The 14,506-nt window shown below is 54.6% G+C and overlaps 1 protein-coding gene across 4 annotated transcripts in view; it reads right to left on the reverse strand.

Moving 5' to 3' along the window:
- YTHDC2 (YTH N6-methyladenosine RNA binding protein C2) overlaps positions 1-14,506 on the reverse strand; it is a 999,369-nt gene that overhangs the window by 154,505 nt on the left and 830,358 nt on the right. For all 4 annotated transcript variants that reach the window (XM_069226524.1, XM_069226522.1, XM_069226518.1 and 1 more), the window contains exon 27: positions 426-603. In XM_069226524.1, the coding sequence (XP_069082625.1) occupies positions 426-603 (178 nt within the window). The remainder of the gene's footprint in view (positions 1-425; positions 604-14,506) is intronic.

Consider the following 14,506-nt stretch of genomic DNA (forward strand, 5'->3'; position numbering starts at 1 on the left):
CTGGTCCAAGGTGATCTTGCTTCATTTTGTCTGGGAATCTATGTACCCCCCTCTCAGGAGAAAAATTGCACTTTTGAAGCAAACCATGTTGTCTGCTCCCTTTTTAGGTTTGTGGTCTTCGTTTTACTTTTTTCTATGACTATTCTGGGCCTCCATCGGCTTATAACAGGCACATGTAAAGCCAGAGAATTACATATACTTTGTGCGGTTGTAAACATAAAATTATGAAATACTTAAATGGATAGATTTTTTCATAAGAAATAATAATATTCACAATAAAAGTAGTACTCAGAGGCAACTGCTCCCCAAGGTTATAAAAAAGCATCCATCAAGAAATATTAAAAAAAAATTATTATTGTCTTACCCTCCCAAACACTATCAGATTGTTAATTTGTTTAGTCTTTACAATTCATAAATATGCATACCTTTCCCGACGAGGGCGGAGATGGACTTGCACAGGGACTAGGGTATGCACTACTGTCTGTTGATTTCACAGATGATTGATCCGACCTATCGTCAGAGCTTCGTTTTGGGTTCAGAATTCCTCTTTCTTTGTACTTTGCCTGCTGGTGAAGCACGGAGGATGGAGATTTTGCAAGGATCCTTTTGGGGGAAATTCGAAGTAATGAAATTACAATAAGTGCTTTAGTCCATGAAGCACAATAGTATTAATAGTAATTTAACATTCAAGTTACTACGTATTACTTCAAACACTAATCGTAAATAACTTACCTTTGGTAGTGTGGATTCTGAAGGACGTCTGCGTGCTTTACAAGTGAGTTACATTTAAAATATTCCATTACTAGGCTGAAACCACAAACATCTTTTTCATATGATACCTACGCTGGTTTGCAACATAAATGTCTAAAGGTGCTGAGCTGCCAAAACGTGGCAATACCTTTAGCTATTCAAAGGACTGCTACGATATTTTTCATACCAGAGGGAACCAGTACAGTAGTAAATAGAGCAAAGCAAAGGCCAAACATAGTTGGCAGAAAAAACATAGGGGGTCATTCTGACCCTGGCGGTCGGTGATAAAGCGGCGGCCAACCCGCCAACAGGCCGGCGGTCAAAAAAATGCAATTCTGAGCCTGGCGGGAACCGCCAACACAGCCCGCCGCATTAACACTCCGACCGCCACGGCGGAACAAACAAACAGCGCGGCGGTCACCGCCAACAGCCAGGCGGCAGACAATGTACCGCCCACCCTATCACGACCCACCTATCCGCCACCTTTTCCGGGGCGGGAGCACCGCCGATAAAAACACGGCGGAAACAGACATTTCCAATGGAAAACGCTCACCTCGAGACACTCCGCGCGGAATCCGGACAGCATGGAACCCGAATTGAACATCATACCTGCTCTCGTCTACCTGCTCATCTACCACGAGTACGAACTCCGGCGCAGACGTCAACGGTGAGTACTGCACCTACGACACAGGGGAGGGGGGAGGAAGAAAGGTTACGGGCATACACATATGCGACCCCCCCAATATGTACACACCAATGCAGAGCAGGAAGTCACAGTGACACCACACAAACACCCTTTAAAAATACAATGACACAACCAAATTTGGAATAAATTTTCATGTTCAAAAAAAGCACCTGGAAATAATTGAGCAACCGTGAAAAATATTTACAAAAACCAAAAATATATACACATCAGTGTCTCACTGAAGTAACAAGTCCTGCACATCCTACGAATCTAACATGTCCGTGGGCCAAGGTTCTGCCAAACAAGGGCAAAGCCCACACACGAGACCTGAGTCCTTTGGAGAGAACACTGCAGGGGCATCCGATGTCAAAACTACAGGCACCTCAGCGGGAAGGGGAGGGGGGGCCACCACAGCCACAGGAGTCCACGACGCCAGATCCACGAGGAGCCACCATGCCCACTGTACCATCCTGGGGAGTGCAAAGCCACAGTCTCTCAAGTCTCTGCAGTGGGTGGGTTGCCCACTGTACCATCCTGGGGAGTGCAAAGCCACAGTCTCTCAAGTCTCTACAGTGGGTGGGTTGCCCACTGGACCATCCTGGGGAGTGCAAAGCCACAGTCTCTCAATGTCTCTACAGTGGGTGGGTTGCCCACTGTACCATCCTGGGGAGTGCAAAGCCACAGTCTCTCAGGTGGATTACAGAGTCCACTGGTCAAGGAGGAGGCATGGTGGGCACAGTGAACCATAAACAGTGCCTGAGACGGCGGGACCCAGCGCAGCGGTGCTTGACAGGAAGGGCCCAGCGGAGCGGTGCTTGAGACGGCGGGGCCCAGCGGAGCGGTGCTTGACAGGAAGGGCCCAGCGGAGCGGTGCTTGACAGGAAGGGCCCAGCGGAGCGGTGCTTGAGACGGCGGGGCCCAGCGGAGCGGTGCCTGAGATGAAGGGCCCAGCGGAGCGGTGCTTGACAGGAAGGGCCCAGCGGAGCGGTGCTTGAGACGGCGGGGCCCAGCGGAGCGGTGCTTGACAGGAAGGGCCCAGCGGAGCGGTGCTTGAGACGGCGGGGCCCAGCGGAGCGGTGCTTGACAGGAAGGGCCCAGCGGAGCGGTGCTTGAGACGGCGGGGCCCAGCGGAGCGGTGCTTGAGACGAAGGGCCCAGCGGAGCGGTGCCTGAGATGAAGGGCCCAGCGGAGCGGTGCTTGACAGGAAGGGCCCAGTGGAGCGGTGCTTGACAGGAAGGGCCCAGCGGAGCGGTGCTTGACAGGAAGGGCCCAGTGGAGCGGTGCTTGACAGGAAGGGCCCAGCGGAGCGGTGCTTGACAGGAAGGGCCCAGCGGAGCGGTGCTTGAGACGGCGGGGCCCAGCGGAGCGGTGCCTGAGATGAAGGGCCCAGCGGAGCGGTGCTTGACAGGAAGGGCCCAGCGGAGCGGTGCTCGACAGGAAGGGCCCAGCGGAGCGGTGCTTGAGACGGCGGGGCCCAGCGGAGCGGTGCTTGACAGGAAGGGCCCAGCGGAGCGGTGCTTGAGACGGCGGGGCCCAGCGGAGCGGTGCTTAACAGGAAGGGCCCAGCGGAGCGGTGCTTGAGACGGCGGGGCCCAGCGGAGCGGTGCTTGACAGGAAGGGCCCAGCGGAGCGGTGCTTGACAGGAAGGGCCCAGCGGAGCGGTGCTTGAGACGGCGGGGCCCAGCGGAGCGGTGCCTGAGATGAAGGGCCCAGCGGAGCGGTGCTTGAGACGGCGGGGCCCAGCGGAGCGGTGCTTGACAGGAAGGGCCCAGCGGAGCGGTGCTTGAGACGGCGGGGCCCAGCGGAGCGGTGCTTGACAGGAAGAGCCCAGCGGAGCGGTGCTGGACAGGAAGGGCCCAGCGGAGCGGTGCTTGAGACGGCGGGGCCCTGTTCAGCGGTACCTGTCTCCACGGCGGGGCCCTCTTCAGCGGTACCTGTCTTCACGGCGGGGCCCTCTTCAGCGGTGCTCTTCTGCACGGCGGGGCCCTGTTCAGCGGTACCTGTCTTCACGGCGGGGCCCTCTTCAGCGGTATCTGTCTTCACGGCGGGGCCCTCTTCAGCGGTACCTGTCTTCACGGCGGGGCCCTCTTCAGCGGTGCTCTTCTGCACGGCGGGGCCCTGTTCAGCGGTACCTGTCTTCACGGCGGGGCCCTGTTCAGCGGTACCTGTCTCCACGGCGGGGCCCTCTTCAGCGGTACCTGTCTTCACAGCGGGGCCCTCTTCAGCGGTGCTCTTCTGCACGGCGGGGCCCTGTTCAGCGGTACCTGTCTTCACGGCGGGGCCCTCTTCAGCGGTACCTGTCTTCACGGCGGGGCCCTCTTCAGCGGTACCTGTCTTCACGGCGGGGCCCTCTTCAGCGGTACCTGTCTTCACGGCGGGGCCCTCTTCAGCGGTGCTCTTCTGCACGGCGGGGCCCTCTTCAGCGGTGCTCTTCTGCACGGCGGGGCCCTGTTCAGCGGTACCTGTCTTCACGGCGGGGCCCTGTTCAGCGGTACCTGTCTTCACGGCGGGGCCCTCTTCAGCGGTGCTCTTCTGCACGGCGGGGCCCTGTTCAGCGGTACCTGTCTTCACGGCGGGGCCCTCTTCAGCGGTACCTGTCTTCACGGCGGGGCCCTCTTCAGCGGTGCTCTTGCAGTATGTCAAGGGAGTCATACCTGGCCTGGACACCCTGCTCACTCGCCCTCCGACCGTGCTGTGTCAGGCCCCTTCGGGGAGTGAGTCCTGGGCCCTTTGGTGTCGTCCCTTGCAGCCGGGATGGGGCTTGTGGGGCCCTCCTGCTCCGCGCTCCTGGTGGTTGTCCTCTCCGCCCTGCTGTCCTTCCGCTCCTTAGATGGGGCTCTCGGGCCCTTGCCTCCCCTGGCTGCTGTGGCCGGTGAAGTGGCCGGAGTCACCTCCTTGGGGGCAGCCGTCTCTGTCCGCTCACGGCGGCCCTTCAATTTCCGGGTCCTCTTGCCTGGGGGGGGGCTGGCTGTCCCCTTGCTGCTCACCGAAGTGTTACTGCCGCCAAAGGGTGGACTCCACATGCCATGCACCACTTGCACTGTAGTAGTTGGGCTGGTGGTGGCTGAGGTGCCCTTGGGACTTTTCCCAGTTGGAGGGGGTGGGTCGGGGGAGGGAAAGAGGTCAAAACTGGAGAGGTAATTTTTCTTGGGACCAAGGTAAGGGGTAGGAGTAGTGGTGAGAGAAGTGGAGGAAGAGGATGTGGTTGTATGAGAGCCAGGTGTGCTGTCCTTGGGTGCAGGTGACTGGGACGTAGGCTGTGGTGAGGTGGTTGGCTGTTGTTTGGGTGTCTGCCTGCGTTTATGTGTCTTGGAAGAGGGGGTGACAGACACAGTGGGAGAGGACACAGGGGACGTGTAAATGCCAGTGGGGGTGGTGACTGCAGGTGTGCGGACTGTAGTGGAGGGTTTGCTGGTGGTGGAAGAACTGGCTGATGTTGGGGTGCATGCAGGTGTGAGTGTAGACGTCACAGGGAGGGAGGAGGGAGACGAGGAGGACGGGGACACAGAGGTGGTAGTGACTGTTGATATGTCTGCATCTGTGTGTTGCTTGGGTGAATGCTTGTGTTTTCTGTGGTGCTTATGTTTGGATGAGCTGGCCTTGGGTGTTGAGGTGTGTGCAGGCTGGTCTGATGGTGTGGATGGGATAGGTTGAGGTACAGGAGACAGAGAAAGGGTGGAGGCAGATAGAAGAGGGAGACTGGAGACAGGGACAATGGCTGCAGTCAGTGCTGAGGCCAGAGCAGTGAACGCTCGTTGATGGGCAGCCTGACCCGAATGAATGCTCTCCAGGTAGGCATTGCTCCGATGCACCTCCCTTTCCACCCCCTGGATGGCATTCAGAAGGGTAGTCTGCCCAACAATGAGCGCCCTCACCAGGTCAATGAGCTCCGCACTGAGGGCAGCAGGGGTAACAGAGGCAGGGGCAGAGGTGCCTGGGGCGAAGGAGACGCGCGCCTTCCTGGCCGAGCGGCCACGGAGCGAAGACTGAGGGGCTGCTGGGAGGGCGGTGCTGGTGCGCTGGGTGGCGGCTGTACCTGTTGTTGCGGGGGGCACAGATGGTGCCGCCCCCGCTAGGGAGCTCCCAAACGAGGACGTGTCCGTGTCGCTGGTGTCTCCACCGGCCCCCGTTGTGGTGCTCCCCTCGCCCTCCGGATCACTGGTGCCCTCGGTGTCTGTGTCAGTGCCCACCGGGGCCTGGTGACCTGCAGCTCCCTCCTGCTCCGACGCCAAATCTCCTCCGCCGGATGATGCTAAAACACAAAAAGACAAAGATTTAGGGTGGGGGGAGAAATTAAACAAAGTTGAGTGCATGCCTTAGCAATACCCTTTGCGGAGAGGACAGACACAGGTGCCTCGTGCACTAAGTCGCGAACTTGGGGTACACTACTCAGTACTTCTGACTAGGCAAACAGGTCTAGGGACAACACACGCGCACATGGGTGATGCTGGAGCATGGGTAGCTGCACTTGGCACCCTACAGAGGTGGGGGGCGGGGGCACAGGGCCATGCCTAAGGGAGCGGACTACACTACAGAGAGCGCCCGGGCCTAATGTCACCCACAGCCCTCCTCCCCCCCCCCAGACGCCTCCAATGCGCATACAGATGGGAGAATGTGCGGATACTCACCCCCTTGTGTCTGCTGTGCTGTCCTCAAGTGCCCATCCAAATTAGGGTAGGCCACCGCCAGGATCCGGGACATCAGGGGGGTCATGGTGCGACTGGCACCCCTCCTAGGTCGGGAGGCCATCCCCAGCAGTGTTTCTGCGGTCTTCCTCGTTCCGCTGCGGATGTCCTCCCACCTCTTGTGGCAGTGGGTGCCCCGTCTGTTGTGGACCCCCAAGTTCCGGACTTCCTCGGCGATGGCACGCCAAATATCGATTTTCTGATGGGCGCTCACCTGTTTGACATGTACAGGGTGGGAAAGAGAAACCGTCACATATCTGCATGTTTGGAGTACATGCCCCCCCCTCCCCAACCTTGTCATGGTTCCCATTCTCTCATCTGTCGTGCGTTGCACTCCCCATTCCCTCCACACCCCACCAACTTACATCCCCCCCTCCACACAGGCATAACCCATTCAATGTGCACTGAGTGTACTCACCTGTTGGTCTGGAGGACCGTAGAGTTGCGCATACTGGGGGAGGACCCCGTCCACGAGCTTCTCCAACTCTTCTGAACTGAAGGCGGGGGCCCTTTCACCAGTAGCAGCAGCCATTGTCACTTCCAGACCGAGTTCACAGCAGCACTTGCAGTATAGGTCCTCTCCTGTGGATGATCAGGTCTCAAATGATTGAGCTGATAGAAAATGGCGGTCACGCCCGCGGCGGTGCGTACCGCGGCGGTGTGTCCCGCGACCGCCGGCGCACATCGTCATTGGCTCCTGAAACCCATAGGCTTCAATGTTAACCAATGCGTCTTCACACAGCGGTCTTCGACCGCCTACTGCCACGGTGTGCCCCGCCAGCGCAGTGACCTCACATCCCATTGTCCCACTTCACAGGTCAGGCATCGGCCATTTCAAGGGCCCACATGGCTTAATTTCTAATGCGTCACACAGGCCTAGGCCTTGCAATGGCACACATACAAACATATCAAACCATACATTTACCTGTACTGTGCAAGCTGTGTTGTACGTACCTGTGAGTGGATTGACTCTGTACTCCATATTCTCCTTCCTAGGCACCGTCCGCTGGGACTAGCGATGAGAAGGAGGAATCCTCGCGTGTACCGGCCGCTGGTGGACCTGTCGACAATGGAAGAACGCCATATAATACTACGATACCGACTTGACCGTGCCTCCATCCATGAACTGTGTGCCCAGCTGGAGCCAGCCCTGATGTCCCCCATCCGCCAACCCACAGGAATTCCCCCTCTGGTGCAGGTTCTGTCAGTCCTCCATTTCTTTGCAACTGGCTCATTCCAGACAACAGTGGCCATGTCATCTGGGATGTCTCAGCCTATGTTTTCCAAGATCTTATCCAGAGTGTTGTCTGCCCTGATGAAACTCATGCGGAGCTACATCATTTTCCCAGAGGAGGGTGATTTGCCTACAGTGAAAGCTGATTTCTATGCCCTTGGACACATCCCCAACATCATTGGTGCAATTGATGGAACCCATGTGGCTTTAGTCCCCCCAAATGACGATGAACAGGTGTACAGGAACAGGAAGAATTACCATTCAATGAATATCCAGGTGGTCTGTTTGGCTGACCAGTACATCTCCCATGTGAATGCCAAGTTCCCTGGGTCAGTGCATGACGCGTATGTGATGCGAAATAGCAGCATTCCCTATGTGATGGAACAGCTACAGAGACAGCGTGTGTGGCTAATAGGTGACTCTGGTTACCCCAACCTGCCGTGGCTATTGACCCCAGTGAGGAATCCCAGGACCAGGGCAGAGGAACGGTACAATGAGGCCCATGGGCGTACTAGGAGGGTGATTGAGCGAACCTTTGGGCTCCTGAAGGCCAGGTTTAGGTGCCTGCATATGACTGGTGGATCCCTAATGTACTCACCAAAGAAGGTGTGTCATATCATCGTGGCGTGCTGTATGCTCCACAACCTGGCTTTGCGACGCCAGGTGCCTTTCCTGCAGGAGGATGGTCCAGATGGTGGTGTTGTAGAAGCCGTGGAGCCTGTGGAGAGTGAAGAGGAGGAAGACTCTGAGGACGACACAGACAATAGGGACAGAGTGATACAACAGTATTTCCAGTAACACCCAGGTAAGAATCACCCACGCCATTTCACAATTGCTTATAGCCTCCTGCATCTGTACTTTCTGTAGTTCCCCACAGATGTTTTTCATTAATTTTTGCCTTTCCCTTCCATTCTCAGTGCTGTCTGACTCAGTACCTGACTTCTGCTTGGTTCGCACATGAAATACAGCGTATTGACATTGGTATGTTGTCATGACTAATTGACAGAACAGAAATTGAACAGTAATATGTAATACATTTGTTAATAATACAGCATGACTCAAAACAGATTTGTGTGCAAAATGTGATTTATTTACAGTGCTAGATATCGGTACATGTGATTCTAAGGGTGATGGGTGGGGGTGGAGGAATATCCATGGCAGAGTCCAGTTCTCAGTCTCACAGGTGCATTGTTCTTTTGCCTGTGGAAGGATGGAGCATAGGCAGTTCATGGTTGGACAGGGTGGCAATGTGGGACAGTGGGAAGACTTGAGGGGGTATGTCCTGCTGGCGGGGGTCTTGACATCCTACTCTGTCTTTTTTTTTGGTCTCAGGCTCCTCTTACGGGGTGGTTGTTCTTCAGCAGGAGGTGGGGTTCTGGGGGGCTGTCGAGGTGTTGGGACCTCCTGTCCACTAGCGCCGGCGGAGGTGGTAGGCTGTTCCTGGTCCGGCCTAGTGACAGGGGCCCTGTGTGGTGCACCATGGTCCCGCAACGCGTCCTCTATCCTGTGGAGGGCCAGGACGATGGTCCCCATTGCGGTCCCGATGATTCTCAGCTCCTCCCTGAACCCCATGTAGCGTTCTTCCTGCTGTGCCTGGATCTCAGTGAACCTGGCCAGTACCGTCGCCATCGTTTCTTGGGAGTGGTGGTATGCCCCCATGATGGTGGTGAGGGCCTCTTGGAGAGTGGGTTCCCTGGGCCTCTCCTCCCCCCCCTGTCGCACAGCAGCCCTCCGAGCTGCCCGGTTTCCCCCGGCCTCTGTCCCCTGGCCGGTGTGCCCGCTACCACTGCCCCCAGGTCCCTGTTGTTGTTGGGGTGTTGGGTTAGCCTGGGTGCCCTGTAGTGGCGGACACACCGCTGATTGAGCTGTCCTAGAGACAGAGGCATGGGCCCGCTGGGTGGGAGCTGTGCTGGTGTTGGCAGAGGGGGTCGGGTCTGGTGTGGCCTGTGGCTGCCTGAGGGGAACCGACTGCCCAGAGGTCCCCGATGGTCCGGGCTGGTCATCAGGTTCACTGTCGACAGAGCTGCTATCCTCAGTGTGGGCCTGTTCCGGGGGTGGGATGGACACTTCTGGACCCTCCTGGCTGGTGTGTTGTCGTTCGGGTCCTGCATGGGGTAAGAGAGTTTGGTTATTGTTTCTATGTGTGCAATAGCGTGCGTGTTATGGGTGCCCTTGTCCCCCAGTGCAGGCATTCCCTTGAGGGAGGTGTTGTGAGGGTAGTTAGGGGGGGGGTTAGTGCAGTGGTCATGCTTAGGTGATGGGTGCCCATGATTTGTGTTGGCATGCAGGAGTTGGTGTTGGGATGGGTGGGTTGTGCTGGTGAGACATTGTCAGAGAGGATGTGTGCTGGGGGGTTGGGGGTGAGGGTGGGGGTGTGGGTTGGCATGCTGGTGGGGTGGGGGGGATCTAGTAGTTGAGATTGTACTTACCAGAGTCCATTCCTCCGGCTACTCCTGCGAGGCCCTGAGGATGCAGGATGTTCAAGACGTCTTGCTCCCACGATGTGAATTCGGGAGGGGTGGGTGGGGGTCCGCCGCCAGTCTTCTGGACCGCGATGTTGTGCCTGGAGACCATCGATCGGACCTTCCCCCGTAGGTCGTTCCATCTTTTGCGTATGTCCTCCCTATTCCTGGGATGCTGTCCCACCGCGTTGACCCTGTCCACGATCCGCTGCCATAGCTCCGCCTTCCTAGCTATACTGGTGTGCTGCACCTGCGAGCCGAAGAGCTGGGGTTCCACTCTTAGGATTTCCTCCACCATGACCCGGAGTTCTTGGTCCGAAAAGCGTGGGTGCCTTTGGGGTGCCATGGGGTGGTGTGGGTGTGGTGTGGGGTGGTGTATGTGATGATAAGTATGTTGGTGAGTGGTGCTTTGTGCTACTATGTGGTGTGTGTGATGGTGTAGTGTGCCTCAGTGTGTCTTGCTTTGGATTGTCTGCTGTGTCTCTCTCTCCTTCTCTCAGTAATTCTGGTCGCAGGGGTTTGTGGGTGATGTGGGTGTGTGTTTTATAGTTGGTTGATTGTGTGGGAGTGGTGTGTGTATGTGTATCAGGTGTGTGTATTTCAAATTGTCCAATGTGGCTGTGTTTTGGTGATGTGTGTGTATTCTGACCGCGGCGGTGTGTAGCGCCAATGGAATACCGCGTTTGAATGACCGCCGTGTGGATTCGTGGGTCGTAATGGCATGGGCGTATTTCTGTTGGCGTGACGGTGGAGGTTTGGTCATCTCCAGTTTATCGCTGCCCGCTGATGTGGCGGCCTGCAGTGGAGGACGGAATTTTGGAGGTTTGGCCGTTGTGGGTCAGAATGACCGTGGCGGTTAACCGCGGCCGCGGCGGTGTTATGGCGGTCTTCTGACCGGCGGTAAGGGCCTTTTACCGCCGAGGTCAGAATGACCCCCACAATCCTCTCAGAAAAAATGCTGGCAAAAGAAACTTTAGTCTCATGGATACTACTTTCTATGCCCACTCCTTGTATATGAAAGACTTTTCCATCAACGATTAAAACAAATGCAATGAGTAAGCTCAGAAATGCTGAGTTGGCATTGTATGAATTTTTTTCCATGAATGCGGTCACAAAACAGTCGCAGTTAGCACCAATTTCAAACTGGTGCTAACCCATTTGCAAACAGGAAGGGATCCTCCTTTGCGAATGGTAGCAAAAATATTTTTTCAGTACAGGAACTCTGAAAAAATGAAAATAAAATTTTTCATTTTTATTTTTGAAATGCATCCTATTTTCCTTTAAGGAAAATGGGCTGCATTTAAAAAAACTGCTTTATTCAAAAGCAGTCACAGACATGGTGGTCTGCTGTCCCCAGCAGGCCACCATCCCTGTGAGCGCCGCCATTCCCAATGGGGTCGCAAATTGTGACCTACTTCATGAATATTAAGGAGGTAGGTCATTTGCTACCCCATTGGGAATCACAAACAGTGTGAAGTACACTGTTGTACATTAGGTTTTGCGACTCACAACTTGCGACTCGCAATGATTTGTAAATTGGGGGTTGCAAAACTAAGGGTCGTACATCTGGCCCCAGGTTCTTAAAAAAAAGGAAAATGGAGTGAAGGGTGATGGGGGTAGAAACCTCATAAAAATAAGAAGGTCCCATGAAGGAGAATGGGAGGACAGACAGGGTGATACAGTGAAGAACAAGTTACTTACCTTCTGTGACGCCTTATCTGGTAGAGACAGTTTGTAGCCGCAGATTCCTTACCTTAGATTTCTCCCCAGGCACCAGACTGGATCTGGAATTTTTTTCAGCAGTACCTCTGCATGTTGGAAGAGGATGTCGTGTGACTCCATAGTGATGTCATGCACCGGATGTGACATCGACAGAGTCCTTATAATCCTCATCTGGATGAGCTGACGTCAGTTTCTTCTGTGACTATTTTCCATGCCAAAATTGCGGAGTCGCCTACAGAAACTGCCTATGGAAACAGTGTGCCAATAAAAGAGACGTCTTTCTGTCAACTAATTACGAACTGCCTGTAGGAGGCTGGCCAAGTATATGACATACACCCATAGGTGAGGAACCCTGTACTGAGTCAAGGCAACCCTTAGTGATAGTGTAGGCGGATCTAGATAACCAGAGCTCTCATAAGGGTAACCGTGGAAAGCAGCTAAGGCTTATCCAGGAGGGTATAAAGCAGTGTACATCATTCAATGATGTACACACAGGAAAGAACCACACCAGTGTTAGAAAAATAGGTTATATTTATTGTAACACACACTATAGAACTAACCTTGGTATATCTCCTAACAGGAGATCTAAACATACAAACATATATTTAGCAACAGGAAAGTAAAGGCATAAAATAACATGGGCCCCTATGTGGGGGCCAAACCATATACTAAAAAATGGAATGCGATACTCACTTCCAAACCACACTACCACCAAAGGTCCCTTAGGACTGGGGAAGTACTAAAATTCCAAAGGTAAGTAGGTAGGATTCCCCAGTCACCCATGTGCAGAGTAGTAACCCGGGGTTCAGTGTGCATAGATAACCTGGGGAAGTCGCAGTTGGAGTTTCATGGATTTAGGACCCTTGCTAGAGGACCCCTAGGATGCCTGTTGGGCAAGGGAGGTGGGATACTGTCCCCACTCATGGCTACCCAGAACAGTGGAGTAGCTACACCAGGGAGCCCAGGTGCATAGAAGTGAAGTCATGTTGAAACCTCTCATCGAAGTTAATGAGGAGCGTGGTTGCCCAGATGCTGTTTTGAACTGTGGACCAGGTTGGTAGAACCCAGGAGTGGATTCCAGAAGAAAAGGACCTAAGGAAAGAGGAGACAGAATCCAGACCACCCGGAGGTGCCCAGGCGGTGCAGGAGGGCAATGCCCATCCTTCTCAAAGATGCTTTCCTGTTGGACGGTGGTCAAAGGAGTGGAGCGGTGGAGTCCAGGCGATGCAGGAAGATCCCAGGAGTCATCCACGAGCTGCCCATGCCGGTCGTCGAGTTGCAAAGGAGTCAGTGTTCAGCGGGGGCACCAACATGCTTTGGCAAATGCAGGGAAGAGCTAAAAACGAGTTTGCAGGATTCGTGGGAACCATCAAGGTCCAGGTGACCCAGCCTTGGCAGGTAGGTCTGGGCGACCCAGTTGGAATCGATGGAGCCCCCAGCAGGCTCCTCTGGCAGCAGGCTCATGGAGTCACAGGGAGGCCTCATTAGCACAGCAAAGAGGGACGCTTATGTCACAGGAGTTGCAGAGAGGGCATCATTCTTGGAGCTGGAGAGTGCCAAAGGCTGGGGCTTGTTGGAGTTAGGAGGTCTTCGGAATGAAAGGCTAACAAGCCTTGGCAACGACAAGCAGATGCGGTGCACAGGGGGTTCTAGCCAAGCAGCTCCAGCTGGGGACCACAGACTTCCCAGTTGCAAGGAAGATAGGTCAGACCTTTGGAGAGCTGCAGAACCACCACCTGTGTTGTACAGTCTTGGAGAGTCCATGGGGCAGCAGGGGAGTAACTCCTTCACTCCAAGGGAGATTCTACCTTGCTTTCCTAAGCGCAGGCAGAGTCCCAGTGACACTGGAGGATGCACAACCACCGAGCTGCATTAATCTGTAGAACTTGGAAACAAAGTTGCAGTAGGAGCCCTCCTACTGTTTACAGTCTTACTCTTGTTTCCAGCAAAGAACACCAGCGGTTTGTGGCTGCAGAAGTGTCTTGCAGAGGAGACTTGCAGACAGTTCCTGAAGTTTTGCAGCTGAATCTCGGTTCTCACCCACAGGGGAGCTCTTAAGTAACACAGGAAGAGGGTTGGACGCTTACTGCAGGGATCCACCTATCAGAGGGGGTCAGGGACATCACCCAGATGGGGAAACCAGTCAGATGCTCCCAGGAGCCGCTCTTCACCCTATTTTCAAGATGGCAGAATTAAGTGGCCACCTGGCAGAGCCCTGGGTACCTCCCTAAGGGAGGAGCTGAATGGGGGGTGGTCACTTACCTGTCTGTGTGTTTTGAGCTAGAGCGGGAGTCTGTGGTCTTCTGCACTGGAAGAACCAGTTTTGTAAGGAGGGCACCAAATGTGCCTTTCAAAGCAGTCTGACAGTGCTCAAAGGCATCCCCACCCCAGCCCACAGACACCTATTTCTAAAGAAGAGGTGGTAACACCTCTCCTCTACAGGAAATCCTTTATTCTGCCTTACCCTGCCTGAGTTAAATTCAGCAGCAGGAGGGTAGAACAGTGTCTGAGGTCAGCGGCGGCTCTGGCTTGCACGCAGAACCTGCAAGGCTGCACAGGCAGATACGGGGGATCCTATAAGGAACTCCCAAGGTACATGGTATCATGCAACTAACAATGGAACCAGTGTTGTTCAATGATTCCAACATGTTTGATACCAAACCTGACTAGGCGTGGTGAAACCATTATGTAGTTGGACATGTTGTGATGACCAATGTTAACTACATACCTTAAAATGACTTTACCACACTTACAAATCCGAGAAAATTGAGTTGTTGATTTGTAGAGATACCTCTATCCGTGCTGGGCTACCGTCACACTCAGAACCATGCACCCTCCCCTTGGGCTGAAGGGCCTACCTTAGGGGTGGCTTATAAAGTCAGAAGTGCAGTGACCGCAATATAAGGAAAACCTTATATCTGGGGTGAAAGGAGCATGCACCATTTCACACAGGGACTGGCAATAGCAG

The sequence above is a fragment of the Pleurodeles waltl genome, chromosome 1_1, assembly GCF_031143425.1.
Source record: "Pleurodeles waltl isolate 20211129_DDA chromosome 1_1, aPleWal1.hap1.20221129, whole genome shotgun sequence".
In the NCBI taxonomy this organism is placed as follows: Eukaryota; Metazoa; Chordata; class Amphibia; order Caudata; family Salamandridae; genus Pleurodeles; species Pleurodeles waltl.